The sequence below is a fragment of the Danio aesculapii genome, chromosome 11 (assembly GCF_903798145.1).
Source record: "Danio aesculapii chromosome 11, fDanAes4.1, whole genome shotgun sequence".
Taxonomy (NCBI): Eukaryota; Metazoa; Chordata; class Actinopteri; order Cypriniformes; family Danionidae; genus Danio; species Danio aesculapii.
Genome location: NC_079445.1, coordinates 28242971 through 28265091, shown reverse-complemented (window position 1 = coordinate 28265091; position 22121 = coordinate 28242971). Strand labels below are relative to the sequence as shown.

The 22121-nt window shown below is 37.5% G+C and overlaps 1 protein-coding gene across 3 annotated transcripts in view; it reads left to right on the top strand.

The window, feature by feature from the left end:
* The first annotated feature begins 1724 nt into the window (after positions 1–1724).
* eif4g3a (eukaryotic translation initiation factor 4 gamma, 3a) overlaps positions 1725–22121 on the top strand; it is a 95271-nt gene continuing 74874 nt past the window's right edge. For all 3 annotated transcript variants that reach the window (XM_056467731.1, XM_056467730.1, XM_056467729.1), the window contains exons 1-4: positions 1725–2338; positions 15982–16054; positions 18358–18525; positions 19300–19392. In XM_056467731.1, the coding sequence (XP_056323706.1) occupies positions 2175–2338; positions 15982–16054; positions 18358–18525; positions 19300–19392 (498 nt within the window). In that variant the 5' untranslated portion in view covers positions 1725–2174. The remainder of the gene's footprint in view (positions 2339–15981; positions 16055–18357; positions 18526–19299; positions 19393–22121) is intronic.

The window sequence follows — 22121 nt, the reverse complement described above, 5'->3', positions numbered from 1 at the left end:
ACCCTAAACCCAACCTCACAGTAACCTGTTGTTTCATTAACACCTACCCCAACCTCACAATAACCTGTTGTGTTTCATTAACGTCTAACGTCTACACCTACCCCAACCCTAAACTCAACCTCACAACAACCTGTTGTGTTTCATTAACGTCTACACCCACCCCAACCCTAAACTCAACCTCACAATAACCTGTTGTGTTTCATTAACGTCTACACCCACCCCAACCCTAAACTCAACCTCACAATAACCTGTTGTGTTTCATTAACGTCTACACCTACCCCAACCCTAAACTCAACCTCACAAATAACCTGATGCGTTATATTAATATGTGCTCCACCTACACCAACTAAACCCAACCTACTTGTGGTTTAAGTCCCTCCAGCATGGAGGTCTCCTGGCTGCAGAGATTCCTACTTGTAAGAAATGGAACTCATTTGTCTTCAAGTGTCTTCTAATGATCTGTTGATATGTTGAGGGTTTTAGGCTATAGGCCTACCCCATCAAACATATTCAAAATATGTCTTGCATACTTACCCTGGACTTAATTTAATTTCAATAGCTCATTACCAAAAGGGCCCGAGCTTCGCGTAATTACAGTAATTTCAATTGATGAATGAATTAATGAAACAGAAAATACTGAGATTGTCGTGCCGTGTCTCTGAAAAAGGACCGACAGATGGCGCCTCATTCATACTTATTAAATGGCTGCACGAATGCCTGCAAAAGCAATCTAATGTTGTGATAATTATTAATCTTCCTCCACCTAAACACAAATAACAGGCTTCTCTACAACATCAGCCAACATAAATTCCATCATCGCCTCCCTCACGTAAATATATTTGAAACCTTTCTCCTTCAACCTAAATCTGGGCGGGCCCCCTTTTTAAAAAGAAAGATTATTTGGGCATCCTATATAGTTATGGGTTATTCGTCTTTTATGATTAGGAGTTTGGAACGCATCTAAAATGCCATTTATTATGTGAAACAGTACAGGCATGTGGCGACTGCCTTTATGACGTCACTCTCACTGGTATTGCGATGCCGATGATTCGCGAACGAATCGTTCTTTTAGATCTTGTCAATGAACCGGTTCACAAAACCGACCGTAATGATTCGATCACAATTGAAGTGAATCATGATTCAACGGCTCTGGAGTCACAACCAGGTCACAACTCGTTGACTCATTGAACCAAGAACCGCTTTCTAATTTTACTTGTGGCAAAAAGTTCCTTTATTTAGCAAATGTTTTAAAGTTGTATTTAATTTCTTAAGACTTTTTAATGAATTTATAACATAACGCATTTCAAATACAAATACATAATATTGTGAACTTGTACAATAAAGAAGACACTTCAAAAATATATAAATGGCGCTACAAAATTTGTATTTTTTTCCTCTGTATACCCATTATTTTCCTTATAAATTCTATATTTTTATGTATATTTACGTTTTTTAAATTATAATCTATTTTAAAATTGTAATGTTTAGTGCTGTATATATATATATATATATATATATATATATATATATATATATATATATATATATATATATATATATATATATATTTACTCTTGCATGTGTAACAAACTTTAAGGACGTTAAATAACGTTAATCACTGAATCGTTTTATGAACCGCATCTTCCAAAGATGTTCCAAAGAACCGATTCGTGGAAACGAGTCGGACTTCCCATCACTACGGAGTGGCGTAAGGTGAACCCGAGCATCTACGAAATTACCCGACGTTTACCGAGCCGTCCGTCCAGCCGGACTGCTGGAAGCAGCCGCAACAACGCCATGTTGAGTGAAGTCTCCCATCTTTATGAGAAATTCCTACAATGCGACTCGTTAATGTGATGTTACTACGCAAAGCGGAGCAAACAAACCCGGAGACGGTCATCTAAGGAGGTAGAGAACAACAATTCAACCGGGGAGATCCAGGCTGGCTAAGGGGGATACAACCCCCCTACCGTCCCCATGTATAGAGCAGCTACAACCCCCGACTTGAAAGATAAAATGACATTTCTGCTACTAAAAGCCAGGTCTGAATGAAATCCATGGCATAAGGATATACACGCGTTCCGGCCTTCGTAGAGAGAAGAAACGGCCAGATTTTGTTGGAACGTGCGACCGTTTTCAGCTGCGTATTGTTTGTTTTGGTTTAAATTTCTGCAATGAGTTTGCCACAGAAAGTGGTTCCGAAACCGGCCGCTGTCGCTGTTAGTGGACACGTAACCGGACCGGCACCGCCAACGCAGCTCCGCGCAGCGCTGACCTCCGTGTCGTTGCCACCGGGAGCCCAAAACGCTCCTCCGCCGTCAGCCGTGCCGCCTACCCAGTATCCTTCACTAATAACAAAGCCCCTTGTGTCCCACAACACAGATCGATGGGGAAACAAGTGCTTCGCTTTGTGATCACACCACCTGACTTGTTATTTGTTTACGTTCATTCCTAACTAATTATGATGATTGCGTTAAGGTTGTGTTGATTCGTATTAATATATAACCACCGTCGCCATAGATCATATCGAAGGGATTTACTTGTTTGGTATCTGCTGCCGTTGGTCATCTTGGCACTTGCTTTGTTCGTTGAACTTGGCAATCCCAGCCTTGTGCACGGCTTCAGATCACTCACAAGCTATTCGTGGTTTTAATAGTCATCTAAAGCATTTCTGAGTTTATGATGAATTGTTTTTACCACCCTAAAGAACATGTGTTAGGCCTCAGTGCACAGCCTTCGGTTGCTAGGGTGCTGTTGCTAGTTGCTAGGGCGGGACTAGGAAGTTGTTGTGAATGGCTCTATTGCAAGATCATCAAATATTATTTTCTGGAGATGTGATCTCTCTGAGCTCTTTGTAGTGAGTTAATGGGATTTTTTTGCTTGTTTATTCATCCGCCAGATGAATAACTACACCTGTGGTTTCTCTGCTAGGGCACCTGCATGAACTTGAAATCAATTTGGGAAATTGAAATGGAATCATTTTAAGCTTAAAAGGAAAATTTAGCAAAGAATGAAATTTTCTTCCGAACATCTAATGTGTAGATAGTAATTTGTTTTCAGTTGAACATTTAAAAAGGTTTTATTTAAAAAGGCGTATTTTGGTCCTTGTACTGGCACTTAGAGAATGAATGTATATGAGTGTGTTTTATTTATTTATATATATATATATATATATATATATATATATATATATATATATATATATATATATATATATATATGAAGAGTTACGATGCAAACACCTCTAAATGTCGTCTGAAAATTTTCTCTAAAGTGAGCATTTTTATCAGTCTCCTGTGTGTAGGTTCTAGGCATGGGATGAAAACCGTTTTCAAGGTGTGCCGTGGTTTGGAAAAGTCAAGGTTTTAAAACCGCCAAAATTTTCTGTAATACAGTTCCTAAGGTATGTATAAGATTTTTTTTATTTACTTTTTTTTTTGTTTTTTAGGACAACAGTATCTCCAGCAGAAAAAACAAAATTTAATTGTAAAGAAATCTGTTTTTAAAACAAATGAAGACAGCAGAATTCAATAATTCCTTTGAATTAAATAGTCTGACATGTTTACTGCTTCAAAATAGCATAAAAATAGAATATATTGTTTTCAAAGGGGAAAAGGTTTTGTTTGTTACCCAGACAATTAAAAATAATATATTTTAGAGCAGTGATCACAATACCGTGATATTTTATCCAAGGTTATCATACCGTCAGAATCTTATACCGGCCCATGCCTATTAGGTTCAGTAATATCGCATTTATGGCAAAGAATAAGTCCTCTTGCTGGTCTTTAAAGTGAAATAATTCAACATAAACAAAGGACGCTGAAAAAAAAAGTAAATTTTCCTTGGAAATTTCAGGTGGCACTCAGAAGTTTTTGCATCTGATCTCTTCATATATATATATATATATATATATATATATATATATATATATATGTGTGTTTACAACAGAGAGGGAGGACAAATTTGTTATATAGTTCCGCAAAATGGTTTGCATTTATATATATATATATATATATATATATATATATATATATATATATATATATATATATATATATATATATAAATGCAAACCATTTTGCGGAACTATATAACAAATTTGTCCTCCCTCTCTGTTGTAAACACACAGAGTCAGCTCACATGCGATGTTGCATCCATGTTAATGTCATTCTACTTTAGGAAGCTTTTTGCTGAGGCTGTTCATAAAAGTAAATGACATTCAGTTTCTCACAAAGACCGATTGTTTCTTGGAAAGATCGATTGTTTAACTTCATTAATCTCCTTTTTGACATAAATTTTTTGACTCTCAAAGGGCTGAGAGCCGTCGACTTTAAATGTTATAAATGACCAAGGTTAAAGTTTGTGTGAAATCAAAATTTACAGTGTTTATTTTGCTATGCACATAGTTACTCTTTCGTTGAACAGCTAATCTGTGCAAATTGTGAAAAAACAATCAGAAAAATGGTTGTTTTATTAATCTTGAATCAAAGTCTGACTATTTGCTTCCGCGTTTGGAGTCGTGTTTCTCTGTTGATGTCAAATTGACAGCTTCTGCCACAATATTCTTAACCACGCCCCTTTTACCATTAGTTTGCTATGAGGGGATGATGCGCAAAAAGAAAACCCTGTTCCCTACTCAATATTCTGTTTCAGTTGGAAGTGCATCAACATACTGAAATAACTCTCAGCAACTTCTGTTTCATCTGGACATTAAGCTAAAAATATTGATATGTTTTAATGTTTTACTAAAGAAACAAAAAAAAAAAGAATTTTGATGGCTCAGTGTAGAGGTTCATCTTGTTATCTACCCTTACACAATGAAATGTAAGTATTAAGTGTGGTTTAAGTGCTCGATTACTGCTCTAAGCCTCAGTTCATTTAATAATTCTGCAAAGAATCAAGAACCTACTCAGATTTCAAGCTGATTTACCATCATTGCCTATTGCGCCTTTTTCCCGCACCAAAGAATAGAAAACATCAACAGATTTAAGGCTACGTCATTCTGGTCTGATTTTGAAAGTAAATCACGTCACATGAAAGCTTGTTCGCTAGTGTAGCTCAGGCTAAATGTACGAAAGGAATCTGTGCCTGATTTGATTTGATGTTGAGTAATCAGTCAAGTAAAGGCTGTTTAGACACAGTCGAGCTGAGTAATTGAGCAATAGGCGTACTGGAAATCTGGGTCAACCTCTTGAGCTCTTCGAGAATTTCTGTTGTTCTGCAAGTCTGAGCCTTGATTTGTAGATGTAGATTTAAAGGTGAAGTGTGTCGTTTTTGTGCAATTCACCAAACAGATTTTAAAGGTTTTAAAAGAAAAACGTAACCTCGTGTCATTCCAAGCTCAACTGTGCATGGAGAAGCAAAGTGACTCTAGCATGTTATGCTAATCTGAATGCATCTGCAAAAACATATTCATGTAGTGGAGAGGAGGGAAACTAAAAGTGAGTTGATATTCCTCAGATGTCTTTGAAGAATCATCCACTGCGAAAAGGACGTCTCATTCGATGACATCTAATTTTCCTTCCCAGTCAATCAAAAGGGTAGCAGTGCACACTATATCTGGTGGTTTATTCACCATAGATGTGCATGTGACAATTTGACAGGATTTATTATTTACCTTCTGCATGAACAGATTTGGTACAGATTTGGAAGGTTTTTATTTAATGGCTTTGCTTGCGTTGTGATTTTTGTTTGGGGTATTTTTTTTATGTGACCTGAGAGACATTTCAAGGCTATTACACAGGATTTTGTATAACTTTTTAAGCTAATGGCTAATTTGTATGAATTTGTACGATATCATTTGCTCATCCCCCAATGACGTTTGGGTATAGGCGTGGGGTTTGGTGCCATGCCTCCTTTTAAAATTGTACATTTTTGTACGACTGAACTCTAAACTGACGGAACGTAAATTAGTTGTGTTTCCTCATGCGATCAGGCTTGAGATTTAATTTTTATTCACTCTGAGAATTTGATTTGATTAAATAATCTCTGATATGATTGCTTGGTTTGCTGCCATTGGAACCTTTGCTTTATTTTATTCATTTATATATCTTTAAATTCAGTTTTACAATGAAAGCTCACTCAAAAATTATGAAGAATATTAGATTGAAGAATTTTGGAAACCTCTAGCCGCTGACATCCAAGGTAGCAAAAACAAATGATTTAGAAGTCAATTGTTACAGGTTTCCAACATATCAATATATCTTCTTTTGTGTTCAACAGAACAAAAACTCTTAATTGGTCCGGATCAAGTGAAGGGTGTGCATATCATCACAAAAGTTTCATTTTTGGATGATCTATGCCTTAAAAATGGCAGTGAAATACTAGCGAGCTAGGGCTAAATTGTTGGTCCAGACTAAACAATCAAAAAAAGCCAAACTTAGTGTGAGCATGCGCACTTATTTGAAATAAAGTTTGAGACTGCAATCTGATTAAGTTCATGTTCACACGTACACTCATATTTTTTTCCCCACTTTCGTTTTTTAAAAAAAAAATTTTTATAATCTTTGTCCACATGAAAACACTTGCAATGCATGTTATGAGCATGATAATGACACTTTAATACTGAGTTTACATCAAACAGGGAATTACGTATATTTCACAAGTAAATTGTATTTTACTTTCTAGTCAATGCAAATGTGAGTACAGAGGTTGATTTCAGTCCCACGGTTGAACAATGCAGAATACGTGGTTCATTTGCCGCGAATGTTCAGAATTTACCTCATTCACGATTTTTTGTGTTTGGAGTGAACCCAGCTATGTTGGCCAATCAGAGAGGAGAAAACAACTTGCACGCTGACGTCATAAGGCTAAAACAGTTTTACTACTCCAGTTTTAGCATCCACACGACCATACTACAGTCAGAGTTTTTGAAAATGTTCAGACTTTTCAGAAAGTTGCAGTTTCAGTCACCTAAAACAGTTTTTTTGTGTGGATAAACAGCCAAACCGATTTTTAAAAAGTGCGGTTTTGTATTCATGTGGAGAGTGCAAGAAATGAACTAGATGAAGTAGAAATTTAAATTGTTATCTTCATGATAGTATAAAAAATAACAACATTAATATATTATGTCTGTATATTTTTATTCTTGCAGTGAATCCCTTGTTTATATTGTGGTTACTTGACAGGTTTTGCTAAACAATTACTGATGTTTAGTGCAGTATTGAGCAAATTCTAACTAACTTAAAGATCTCTGATTGGCCATTACGAGCAGACATTTATGATTGGTTACTATACTCAACGTTTCAAAAACCTATTGTAAACAGAAAATATTGATGCTCTTCACAGAATACACAAAAAATACACGACAGCATTTGAAAGCAGCAAAACTGTGTTTGGCAATGCCATAATTGGATGATGAGAAGTTAAGTTCACTCTGAACAATCACAGTTCAAGGTGTCTATATTTTATATTGCTAATCCCTGATTTTGTAAATTAGCAGAATTCAGTCAGACATTTGGCATCTGGTTTACTTTAAAACGACGAGTTTTACTAGTTTTGGTTCATTATAAAAAGTCCAGATTTGTTTTTAAAATATACTTTTTTTATCGATTGTATTGGCGTATTGTTGATCTCAGCTTTTTGACCTCCCTCAGTTATTTTTAGACTTAAATTCTCTATGATGAGCGATATATATAATTCAAAGAAAATAAGTAATTTGTTATTGTTTTCTAATTGAAAATGGCATTGTATCATTTCAGAATACTCAGCAGTGTGATCAAAATCAACCACAAACCTTCGCAATAACATGTGGTCATTGAAATGAACCATTATGAGCGCACATGGTTACATTTAATGTTTGATAGTGATGATTGCATGATGGCTATCATCAGTGTATTCCGGTTATAGAGTGTTCATGATTGCATAAATTGCAATTACCATTCCTGTGCTCTGGAGTCACTGTATTTCAGTCACAGAGAAAATTGTCCCTGTAGGTGGGATTCCTTCTTTGGGGGATGTGCCAATGGTGATGATGCTGCATCGCGAGCTTGTGTGTATGGCGTAGGGGGGCTTTGGGTGTAGGAGGGAGTGGTTGCCAGAGCGACGGGTAACATATGCGACTGGCGCTGCACCCCTCAGACAATGGCAGCACTGCTTAGCATTCAGAGTGTGAGGCTTCCCACCGCCTGCCAACAATCGCCTAGGTCACACAGAGTCTCACACACACCGCCTGCCACAACCCCAAACCTTTCAGCTCAGCCCCTTTCTAGTTCCAGCACATCTTGTCACCTGCTTTTCCTCTTTTGTTTTATCTCCCTCGCACGATGTACAATCAGCCCTAACTGCTTATCAAGTAACTGCTAAAGCTAGAGGGATGTGAAAACTGTTGTTCGCAAAGGTGGAGTAGGTCATTTTCTTTTATCTGATCTCATTTAATGCAGTAGAGAAAACTACAAGACGCTATGGCTTGCTGTGAGATACTGTTGTGAAAAATGAGTGATTTGAGGCGTCAGTGTGAGTTTGGGGCGTGGCTAACCGGAAACAAACTCAAAAACATTTATTTCTGGCTTGATTGGGAAATATGCGCAGCCATTCGAACCACTTAATCCACTTGTTAAGACGTGACGTATGGAATACTGTTTCCGGGTCCAAGCCACTACTTATTTGAATTGAGAAAATAATTTGTTTATGACCACTTTTCGTCATTTTCTACATTAAAGTGATTTTTATATAAACTCATGGTGTATACAACTGTCTCTGAACTTGCTGCATCACTAACACCAATATTTTAGTCACATTCTGTGGACATTCTATGGATATATACACTCACGACCACTTTTTTAGTACCGGGTTGGACCTCTTTTGCCTTCAGAGCTGCTTTAATCCTTCCTGGCATAGATTCAACAAGGTACTGGAAATATTCCAATAGATTTTGGTGCATATTGACATGATAGTATCACGCAGTTGCTGCAGATTTGTCGGTTGCACATCCATGATGCGAATCTCCCGTTCCACTACATTCCTAAGGTGCTCTATTGGATTGAGGTCTGGTGACAGTGGAGGCCATTTGAGTACAGTGAACTCATTGTCATGTTCAAGAAACCAGTCTGAGATGATTTGCGCTTTATGACGTGCATTATCCAGCTGGAAGTAACCATCAGAAAATGGATACACTGTGGTCATAAAGGGATGCACATGGTCAGCACTCAGCAACTATACTCAGTTAGCCTGTAGTGTTGACACGATGCTCAATTGGTACTATTGGGTCCAAAGTATGCCAAAAATACATCCCCCAAACCATTACACCACTAACAAAAGCTTGAACTGTTGATACAGGGAAAGATGGATGCTTTCATGTTGTTAACACCTTTCTAACAGCTCGAAACAGTCTGACCATTTTCCTCTGACCTCTGGCATCAACAAGGCATTTGCGCCCACAGAACTGCCACTCACTAGATATTTTCTCTTTTTTAGACCATTCTCTGTAAACCCTATAGGTGGTTGTGCTTGAAAATCCCAGTAGATCAGCAGTTTCTGAAATACTCAGACCAGCTCGTCTGAAACCAACAACCATGCCACATTCAAAGTCACTTAAATCACCTTTGTTCCCCATTCTGATGCTTGGTTTGAACTGCAGCAGATCGTCTTGACCATGTCTACATGCCTAAATGAATCGAGTTTCTGCCATGTGATTGGCTGATTAGAAATTTGCCTTAAGCAGTTGATCAGGTGTACCTAATAAAGTGGCCAGTGAGTGTATATTGCGATCGTGATTTTGGAAAGTATTGCAGCACTTTGTAAACGTTTATTATTACCATATGTTGAGCCTCCCCATACAGTTTGATATAGCGCTTGGATCCGGAAGCCACTTTACTTGACGTCACACTTAACAAGCACATTGGATGGACTCAGATATTTTTTAACAGAAGATTGAGGTAGATTTATTTTTAAAAAGTGCACACAATTAAATCCGTAAGGCCTGTTCACACCAGAGATGATGGCTATAAAATTTATTATAAAGCATTAGCAATTTAAATTCGGTGAGATTATTGCATCTGTAATGAGAACATTGGAACCACTTTCAAAATGTCAGTAGACTCTGTCCTGCTGTAAAGATCTTAAAGCTGCAGACAACATGTGAACCAAACCTATAATAAACAGCATCAAAGCCTCTATATGAAATGATCTTGGCCATTATCATGAAATATTTACACTGTTGATTCAGCGTTAACAGTAAAGTAGCGTTTCTTTGCTATTGAATGTTGTCAAATAGAAAATGGAAACACTGTTTTGTAAGGTTTGTCAAACACTCCATTGGCCAAACAGTGAGATAACTCCACCCTAAACTCACGTCATTGGTTGAGCCATTGTTGCTGGTTGAAATAATCAGACAAGTGGCAATAATGTATAAATAAAGTAGTGTTTCTTTTTTATTGAATGTTTCCATAAAATGTAAGCAATGTTTAGTTTTCACAGTTTTCAAACACTCTATTGGCCAAATGGTGAGATAACTCCTCCCGAAACTCACATCATTGGTTTTGCCGTTGTTGCTGGTCGAAATAATCAGACAAACTGCAATTTCTGATGGTGCTTTTTAGACAGGAACAAACGGATAAGGTCATATTTGTTGTTGTCTTTGCATGTTAAACATTTAAAAATGACACGTTATGTTTCTGTGACTCTCAAAGTTGGTTGCAGTCTTGCTGCAGTAAATGTTCATGACTGCATTTCATGAATTTTAGATATGCTCAGTGTCCATGTACCTCAAAGTGTATGCTTTGTGTGTGTGTGCATTGCCCAAATGAGAGCCATAGGTTTCTGATCCTCATTTTAAAGTCAGCTGTGTATAATAAGAGATATGATAATAGAAGGCATTCCTGAAAATCACACTGCGCCTTTATAGCACTCTCTGACCTGAGGTTCACAAAGAAAGAGATAAATCTCTTTTGACTTCTCTTTCTCTCTTTTTCTCTCCCTCCCTCAGTTGTAGACCCTGTGCCACGTAGACAATCTGGTTGATCTACCTTCTCATGATTTTCTTCCTCCTTTTCTTTCATTTATTGCCTTCTTTCCTTTCTCCATTTCCTGCCCTTTCTTTCTTTCTTTCTTTCTTTCTTTCTTTCTTTCTTTCTTTCTTTCTTTCTTTCTTTCTTTCTCTTCTTTCTTTCTTTCTTTTTTTCTTTCTTTCTTTCTTTCTTTTTTCTTTCTTTCTTTCTTTCTCTTTCTTTCTTTCTTTCTCTTTCTTTCTTTTTTATTTCTTTCTTTCTTTCTTCTTTCTTTCTTTCTTTCTTTCTTTCTTTTTTATTTCTTTCTTTCTTTCTTTCTTTCTTTCTCTTTCTTTCTCTTTCTTTCTTTCTCTTTCTTTCTTTCTTTCTTTCTTTCTTTCTTTCTTTCTTTCTTTCTTTCTTTTTCTTTCTTTCCCTTCATTTATCAGCCCATATGGCACCTAATTGGATTTACACTAAGCTACTATGAAAGTTTAAGTCTACAGTTTTGCCATTTATTCCTTTGCTATTCTCTGTAGTCATTTGACTCGAAGTCTATGGAGACCAAGGCGCTACTGGGATATTCTTAAAAAAAGATGATTAAATAAGAACTATCTTCAGTGTCTCAAGAACCCAGTTGACTTCTTTAAAATTAGTGTCCTGGACAACATTTGCTCATTTTTAGTTGGTTGCCATTTACAGTCCAATTTACAAAGTTTGCTTCTAAATTAATGTAATCTTATTGACATTCCCTTCGACCATAAGACAAATGTGGACTGTACAGTGCACAGCATAAACGTGTCCTTTTGAAAATTAATATTTTGATCCCTTTCTCAGTGAATATAGCCAGTGGATTTTGGTGTATTTAAACAAAACAGTTTTATTAAATCGTTATATCCATTAAAATATCAGTTTGGTTTTCTAACATCTTTAAGAATATAAAGGTAATATATAATATTCCTGATTTTGTTTCTGATTATTACACCTAATATTCATTCTAATATTTTGTTAGATTTGTTCCAGTTTTGGCTTTGGTTATGACTAATGTCAAGTCCATTCAATTCATGTTTATTTCTATAGCGCTTTTACAATGTGGATTGTGTCAAAGCAGCTTAACATAGAAGTTCTAGAAAAAATCTGTGTATATATGTATAGAAATGTATATACAGAAATATAGTATTGTAAAGCGTGCTATAGAAAATATGAATTTAAAGATCCAGTGTAATTAAATAATATTTTGTAGATGTTAGTTTCAGACTGTTAGTATTAAGGATATCTTATCAAATATTGAATGATTAAATGCTCTCTTGTATTTAACATGCTCCGCCCCCTTCAAGATGCTTTTCATTTGCTTTTCATTTGAGGCACTTGAACTCAACAACTCCAGTTGGCAGAGCTCTGATAAAAACAAAACGCTATTGGCTACTTTTTTAATAGAGGAGGGGCTACTCTAGCCATATCACTCTGCAGCCCAAACCTGGTTACTCACTGAAGCTAAGCAGAGCTGAGCCTGGTCTGTACCTGGATGGGAGACCACAAGGGAAAACTAGGTTGCTGTTGTAAGTGGTGTTAGTGAGGCCAGCAGGGGGCGCTCAACCTGCAGTCTGTGTGAGACATAATGCCCCAGTATAGTGAAGGGGACACTGTCAGTGAGTGCCGTCTTTCGGATGAGACATTAAACCGAGGTCCTAACTCTCTAGTCATTAAAAAACCCCATGGCACTTCCTGTAAATAGTAGGGGTGTAACCCTGGTGTCCTGGGCAAATTCCCTTCATTTGCCCTTATCCATCATGGCCTTCCAGTCATCCCCATCCACCGAATTGCCTCTATAACTGTCTCTCCATTCCCCTGTATCTGGTGTGTGGTCAGCGCACTGACGTCGTTGTCCTGTGGCTGTCGTCGCATCATCCAAGTGGATGCTGCACACTGGTGGTGGTGTGGAGAGAGACCCCCCCCCCCCCCTCATGATTGAAAAGCTGGATAACAACAGGATAAATGCGCTATATAAATACACATTACATTACAATTACATTACGTCCCACCCTCTCTTCGGTTTTCAATTGAGATTGTCAAACATTGCATAAAAAATGAACACAAAAGGTGTACTCATTCATACTGAGCACTTCATTTCTGTTAGATTAAAAACATAACACTATTTCTGTACACACTGAATCACCTTTCTATGTTTTTTGGAAAATGTGTAACTTCTTTGCACCTGTAGGCACACACACACTTGCGTGTAGTGCCGTCAAAACACCACCATGCCCATGCAAAGGGATTTGGTTATGCAATGCAGTGCCAAACTGCGAATGCAGGAATCAGATCAGCCTGTAATTCCAGTAAGTCGCGCCTTGTGTCCTGCCAGAGCCTCGCGAGTGTCAGCTGTCAGTTTGAACCTGATCGAATAGCCTATCTGGCCTTTCCCCAAGCTGCATTCCTCAGGTGCACCCCTGAACTGAAGTTAAGACCGTGGATGTGTCCCTGATGACCTTGAATGTAAACGGCATGCTCTCGTTTCGACTGAAGGAAAACCTCTCGTCACTCATTATACTTCTTCCTGAGCATTTTTTCCCAGCTTTTACTTTTCCCATCCCCCCTTTTTTTCCCCTTAGAGTTTAGGTTGGCAGACAGCCAGAGAGGTAGAAGTAGGGGGGAGAAGGGGAAAGCTAGCGCAAATCAGAATGCAGGATTTCACCGAAAGACTAAAAAGTGTCCATGAGTGCATGGAGGAGGAAAGCCAGTCCTCCTCCACTTTCCCCGAAACCATGTGACCTGCTCATCTCTCATTCACAGATACAGTAACTGCCAGAGCCGGTTCCTGCTTACTTCTTTCTCTTTTTCTGTCACATCCATCCATCTTTGTCTCTATCCAGTCTAGAACTGTATTTCTGAACTGAGCAACCAGTCGTTTGTGTGAGGAATACCTCAGACAGGCAGAACAGCACACTATTCATTATGAAATATTTCATGCTTTGTTTAGGAAAAAGCTGAACTAGAATTAATGTTGTCATACCTTTAATTGCAGATAAAATCATGATGTTATCATAGTTGTTTTCAGTTCCCATGACCTTGTTATTTAAAGGTCTAATCGAATTAAAATAAAGGTTTTTTTAGATGTTAGTATAAGTATTGTTTGTTTTTAAGATATCTATAAGCTAGTGTGCTCTAAAACAGTGACAAAATTCACTGAATGGATCAACGATTTTATTCACGTCACCTCGTTCTTCAGTTTCTCATTAAAGGGCAGCTATGATGAAAATCATCTTTTGTAAGCTCTTTGGACAGAACTGTATGTAGCTATAGTGTGTCCACAGTCATATCAGGGTGATATAAAGACAATAAGTCTCTCTTGGCTATTATAAGGCTAAAATAGGATCTAAATCCCTTCCATTTTGAGGCCCGCCGCAACGTGACATAGGAGTGCGGTTTCCCCGCCCACTGAATTGATTGACAGCTGCGTATTAACATGTCTCTGTAGTAATGCGTATAATCATATCAACTAGACAGGACGTGTGCAAAGCAACTGGGATTAAAACATCTGTTCAGCTCTCTGTAATCATCAATCGTCATCAAATGTGATCAAGAATGAGTTTTACAAGTTTAAAACGTTTTTAAAACAGTGCATGTTTGTTATGAATTACAGCGTCTTTTGTCACCACAGCCGCATGTCAGTACAATTATAAAAAAAGACACTTCGATCCCAGTTTGTGCATTTAAATCAGGTTTATTTTGTATGTTAACATAACGGATATCCATACAGCAGTTGATATTGACGTGTATTCGGTCACATTTGCCGCGCAAAAACAGTGCAAAGTTAAACGTGCGCACTGTGTGTGTGTGTGTGTGTGTGTGTGTGTGTGTGTGTGAACTTTGTAACCGCACTGTGTGTGACTCATTGTTGCAGAAAGGCTTGAATTAACTCCACAACAAATGTATCAAATAATGGTTGGGAAAGTTCTTACTGGAGTATTTCTTATAACCATTACGTGAGAACTGCTTTATTCATGTCTGTCACTGTGCTTTTTATCTGACACAGTTGGAGCCTGTGGCACAGTCTGACAGGCATGTGGGAACAGTGGGCGGGGAGAACTAGCATTAAAGGCACAGGCAAAATAGCCATATAGTGTTCAGAGCAGAAAATCCAATATTCTGAAAGGTATAATAAATAATCTGATTGGTGTTTTGAGCTGAAACTTTACAGACACATTCTGGAGACACAAAAGTTGCAGCTTAAATCTTGAAAATGGGGCAGAATAGGTGCCCTTTAAATTATAACCAATCAAATGCTCTCTAATATTTGACATGCCCCGCCCTCTTCAAGACGCTGTTCATTTGGTACACTTTAGCTAAACCTCTCTTACTGGCAGAGCGGTGATAAAACAAAATGCCATTGGCTGTTTTTAAAAGGGGGAGGAGCTACACTGTTCCACCCACTGTTCCAATAAAAATGCATATTTCAAAGCACTTAACAGGACCTTTAATAACTCACCATCTGCAACCTTAACATATATTTAATTGAATTATACATCACTATGCATTTCTTGGAATGGAACATCATGTACAAAGAGTACATAAAGTTTTGATGAGAGATTTTTAGCAGTCATCTAAAAGCATGCTGATTTTTGGTGAGGAATTTTGCACACATTTACCATTTGTTTAATGGTTTGCAGTGCACATACTGTTCAACACGTCAGCAATATGTTCTCTCATATTTGGAATTCCATGTCAGGATTTCTGTCTGACATCTTTCTGGCTGGTGGAGGTACAGGGTGTGCTGAAAGGGGGAATGGACATTTTGGAGAAAGGAGGGAGAAAGTGTGTTTGTAACTTTCCCAATAAACCCCCCCAGTCATTGGAGGAGAAAACTGACAGTAATATTAATTACTGTGAAAGAGTCTGAACCGTTAAAATGCTGAATGCACTGAAGGTTTGCTATTATGAAACACAATGGTGGGTCTTTTCTGTGGCCAATACTTCATGTTTTGTGACCTTCTTGAATTCTGAGGTTGACATTTGAAACTATTATACAGATTTTCTTTAACACTGATCTTCCCAGGATTCCTAGAGCAGCGCTATCACTGGATGAACGCATGTTTCCCGCTCACTCTGGGGTGACGGCGGTCTACAGTGTGAGTGATCGGACACACATGTGCACTTACAGTCATTACGCATCACTATAATAATGTATATACATAGACTATCCCTAAGGCCAGAAACGCAGTCAAAGTGTGTGGTCCTCTTATAAGTGCTGCAAGTTCGTTTCTCATCATCATTTAAATACAAGCTGTAGGTTTAGATTTGTCTAAATAAGCCTGTTGTGATATCTATTTTTTGATGTATGATATATTGCACCAAAATATAATGCGATTAAATGATATTATTGTCATTTTAAGACCATTTTATGCTAGAATATATATATATATATATATATATATATATATATATATATATATATATATATATATATATATATATATATATTATATATATATATATATATATATATATATATATATATATATATATATATATAAATAATGTAGTGGAATGACAATATGCTATTATCACAATGCCAGTACACTTTTCCAAATCTTTCATATTTAGGCATTGGAAAAAGAATAAAAATGCATATCCTAAATAAATAATAATAAATGTTATCAAAAAAGTGCAAGGTTAAAAAGTAACAGGCTACGATTTCTGCTACCAGATCTATTTTCAGTTGTCAGACATCCACATGAAAATATACTTATGTAATTTTAACCATTTTAACCATACTGACACTGACACCTCCACTAGACCACACAATCGGTTAAAATATTGTTAGAATTGATTTTATGTATGGCTGATATATATTGCATCACCAAAAATGATTGAGGCCATGGCCATGTGTTGTGCGATAAGTCGACATATTCTTTATTGTGACAGGCCTATGTCTATATTATCTATATAGATATTGAACTTACTTTAACTAGTTAAGATTCTACAAGGTGGTTGCTGTTATGACAGCAGTTGACCTCAAAAAATGCTTTTAAAATAACTTCTCAACCTTTGTTAACATATTTTTGGCCCATATGTCAGTGGTCTCAAACTCGAGTCATGGAGGGCCGCAGCTCTGCATAGTTTAGCTTCAACCACCTCCAACTCAAACCTGGTTAATAAGCTGCGTCCCAAGTTGGCACACTATACACTTTGTACTTATGCACTTACACACTTAAATGTATGTAGTGTCATCCCAAATGGAACACTAACATATTTTTACTTAGCGGACTGAATGAGTGCATCCTCCGGGTAATTAAAGCGCACTTATTATTTTTAGAGTTTTCAGTGTGAACGTGCTACTTACACTATTTATTCTACAAAATGGTGCATAAGTATGCAATTTGGGATGCACCTATAGTCTCTAGTAATCTTGAACACCTTGATTAGTTGGATCAGCTGTGTTTGATTAGGGTTGGAACAAAACTGCAGAGCTGCTGCTCTCCAGGAATTGAGTTTGAGACCTATGCCATATGTACACAGACCAAAAATGTATTTGTTTTATAAATTAATATATTTAACATATTTTTGCATACACACACACACACACGCTACCATTTTAAGTTGTAGGATCAATAAGAATTTGTAGTTTTTTTTTTTTTAAATAAGTATTTGATAAAAAAAAGTACAGATACTTAACTGTTTTTGTCTTGCTGTTGTGTTAAATTCACATGGTTTCATAAATTTGTCATAAATTATATATTCAAAGAGATTTATATTAAAGGTCCTGTGAAAATGATTTCACTGTCCGTATTGTTAGTTTTTAACGTATCTATAAGCTAGTGTGCTCCAAAACAGTGTTAAAATTCACATTTAGGACATATAAAACTGATACAAACATCCAAAGCTTGCAATTTGTCGCTTCCAATTTTTTTTTCTCGAATCACCTCATACCTTGTACCGCTTCTCATCAAATCTTGACCAATCAAATGCTCTCTAGTATCTGACATGCCCCGCCCCTTCTCATTTGCTTTTCATTTGATGCACTTGATCTCAACCACTCTCATTGGCAGAGTGGTGATTAAACGCTGTTGGCTTTTTTAAAAAGGGGAGGAGCTACACTATGTCCCACCCTCTCTTCATTTTTCAGTTTCACATTTCACTTCACAGGACCTTTGAATTTCATTCCAATCACAAAACATTTTAAGTAATCAACAATATATATATATATATATATATATATATATATATATATATATATATATATATATATATATATATAGTGTGTATGTAATTTTTTTACATACTTTTTTTGTGTTTCATGTGTAATTTGCAGTTTACAAAAAGTTTTTTAATGAATAATAGACAGTAATAACAATCATAATAATGCTTAGATACATGGTACATTTAAAACTTATACTGTGTGAAACTTATGTTGTTGTCACTCATTCCACAGGTATCTAGACACCCTGGCCCTCCATTCCCAGGTCATGACCTCAGCAAAACCCACCCAAACCTGGCAGGGACCCCTCCTGGCCATGCCACGTCCCCAGCCCTCTCTCAGGTATCAGTTCCTGCTGGCCCCTCGTACCGCTTCCTTAAGTCCTGGGATACAGGTGGAGCGGTGAGTATCAACACATTCATCATGTCTGCACACATTTTACCCACTAATCATGGCATTGCTCTGTTTTTCTAGGTCACCTTGTTTTGTACTATTAATTATGTTTGTTCTTTGTTGGGTCTGAATTATCTGTGACATTTAGACTTGGGTATTGCATTTAGACGGCTGATGTTTTGATACACACACACACGCACACACACACACACACACACGCACACACACACACACACACACACACACACACACAAATGTAGAGTGTTATAAGTGATTTTTTGCACTGCTCTCCTCACCATGGTTACCACCAGCCTGAAGGAAAACTGTCGCTTTTTTATAGATAGTGTTTCCAGCTGACACAGGTGCTGTGGTAATCCTACGACGTTCACACACATACACACTTTGGACAGATATATACACTGTACAGACACTTTTATATACACTCTGTTGCTGTAGATGGAATAGTATGATGTATTCATCTGGGTTTTGTCTGAAAAAGAATTCTATATAGCGAGGTCTATATAGCACACTCACAGACTAAATAATATTAGCCTAATTTTGGCACATTCAGTTTTGACATAGGGTGACGTCGTTATTCATGATGTCCTAACAGACCGAGAACCCCTTTACAATGGGTATAATTTCAATGTCATGCAATACAATGGCTGGGTAACACAAAACTACAAAAAAATTTAGCAAACGTTACCCTAATAATTATCTTAGGAAAAATATACCAACATTAAGGTTTTTCTAGCCTTTTTCTGTCTGTGATTTATCCTTTAGCCTCCATATAACCCAGCTCAGAATGCAGGCTCCGGCCCCCTGGTGTACTCGCCACAGACGCAGCCAATGAACGTACAGCCACAGACTCGACCGGTAAGCAGTGCATCTCTTACTCTGACAGTGAACAATGTTCAATCATTCATTCATTCAATTTTCCTTCGGCTTAGTCCCTTTATTTATCATGGGTTGCCACAGCGGAATGAACCGCCAACTTATCCAGCATATGTTTTACACAGCAGATGCCCTTCCAGCTGTAACCCAGCTCTGGGAAACACCCATACACTGTTGCATATACACACATACGCTGGCCAATTCAGCTTATTCAGTTCGCCTGTACCGCATGTCTTTGGACTGTTGGGGGAAACCGGAGCACCCAGAGAAAACCCACATGCAAACTCCACACAGAAACGCCAACTGACCTAGCTGGGGTTCGAACCAGCGAACTTCTAGCGGTGAGGCGACAGTGCTAACCACTGAGCCACCATGCTGCCAGTGAACACTACATCCACATCATTTTTGCGGCTCTTGTGATGATATTAGCATGCTAAGAAAGACATGTTTGATGCCATAGTGATAACAAAGGAGCAGGGACAGGTGGCATGATGGTTCCTGCAGTGGTTTAAATCAGACGTGACCTTTTGCTGCAAGCTGTCCATTTGTCCTCCATGTCACTAGCGTTTGAAGTTCAGAAATAAATAGGGGTGTGGCTGCATGATATTGAGAAAATATGAGATATTGTTGTTGAATATTGCGAAGTCGAACGTTTCCCTAAAGAAATTCTATTTTGTTAGATTAAAAAACATATATGTAATTATCAAAATAAAATATTCATTCATTTTCCTTTGGCTTAGTCTCTGATTTGTCAGAGGTTGCCACAACGGAATGAACCGCAAACTCATTCATTCATTTTCTTTTCGGCTTAGTCCCTTTATTAATCTGGGGTCACCACAGCGGAATGAACAAACAACTTATCCAGCATATGTTTTACACAGCGCATGCCCTTCCAGCTGCAACCCATCACTGGGAAACATTCACAGACACATTCATACGCTACAGACAATTTAGCCTACCCAATTCACCTATACTGCATGTCTTTGGACCGGAGCACCTGGAGGAAACCCACACCAACACAGGGAGAACATGCAAACTTCACACAGAAATGCCAACTGACCCAGCGGAGGCTCAAGCCAGCGACCTTCTTGCTGTGCGGCGAATGTGCTACCCACTGCGCCACCGTGCAGCTGAACCTCCAACTATTCCAGCATATGTCTAATGCAGTGTATGCCCTTCCAGCCGCAACCCTGTACTAGGAAACACCCATAACCTCTCACATTCACACACACACACACACACACACACACACACACACTCATACACTATGGACAATTTAGTTTATTCAATTCACCCATAGCGCATGTCTTTGGATTGTGAGGGAAGTCAGAACACCCAGAGAAACTCACACGAACATGGGGAGAACATGCAAACTCCACACAGAAATGCCAGCTGACACAACTGGACTCGAACCAGTGACCTTCCTGCTGTGAGTCACCGTGGTACCATCATACTAAAATATTTTAAACATATAAAATATCAAACATACAAACATTTTCTTAAATCTAAAATCAAACAAAATTGATAGGGGTAGTTTAAGTAATGTATCGGTGCTCTTTGGGTAAGGGATTTATCAGAATAAACAGCAAAAGAAAGTCCAAGGCACTCGAAAAATGTGGAAAAAATATTAAAAAGCCTTTATTGACATGGCTATTCCCTAAAACTGTGCCCGTAGACCACAGTGTTCAAAAGAAGCTCCAGATGCACCTGAATCTCTGTTACCCTGATGAAGGCAAGTGTTTGCCGAAACCTGTAGGTGCAGTTTTAAGGAATAACCATGTTAACAAAGGCTTTTTGATATTTTTTCCCCATATTTTTCAAGTGCCTTGGACTTTCTTTTGCTGTTTTTTTCTTAAATCTAATTCAGGCTAAAAAAAGTTGTCAAGGAAGGTGCAAATATTTTGATTTAAAACACAAAGAATGACTAAAAACCTTGTTAGATATTGTGATTTCTGGTTTGGTTTTACTATAGACATGCAAACAGAAAGTGCATTACTCTCAAAAATAATTTAGTATTTTCTTGTAACCACACGACATCTTAAAATAAGAGCATCTTTTATTACTGTTATTTTAAAAAAATACAAAGTATTAAATATACTTAAAGTAAGCAAACCTTAAATAAGTAGTGAAAATACAAACATCTTGTCAACATCCACAAAAATAAAATAATTAAGTATTAACATGTATTTAACATGTAATGGAACCATTATAGATTGTGTTGGTATGATAATAGAATAATGATGGCTTATCGCAATTATTATACATTCATTAATTTAAATCAATTTAGAAAATCACAACACAAAATCCATGAAAATTCAGACCTCTGAAGCCTGTTTTGTTCTCACAACAGTTTTCTGTATTTTTATTTTGTGCATTTGTTCTACAATGTTTTGGACCCAAAAGTGAAAAAAAAAAAAACTAGCAAGCTTATGACTTGTGGGTATGAAGACAGTAAGGAACCATCTCATTCATTTATTTTCTTTTCGGCTTAGTCCCTTTATTAATCAGAGGTTGCCACAGCGGAATGAACCACCAACTTATCCAGCATATATTTTAGGTAGCGGATGCCCTTCCAGCTGCAACCCATCACTGGGAAACATCCGTACACACTCATTCACACTCATACATTACGGCCAATTCAGCTTACTCAATTTACCTTTAGTGCATGTCTTTGAACTTGTGGGGGAAACCGGAGCATCTAGAGGAAACCC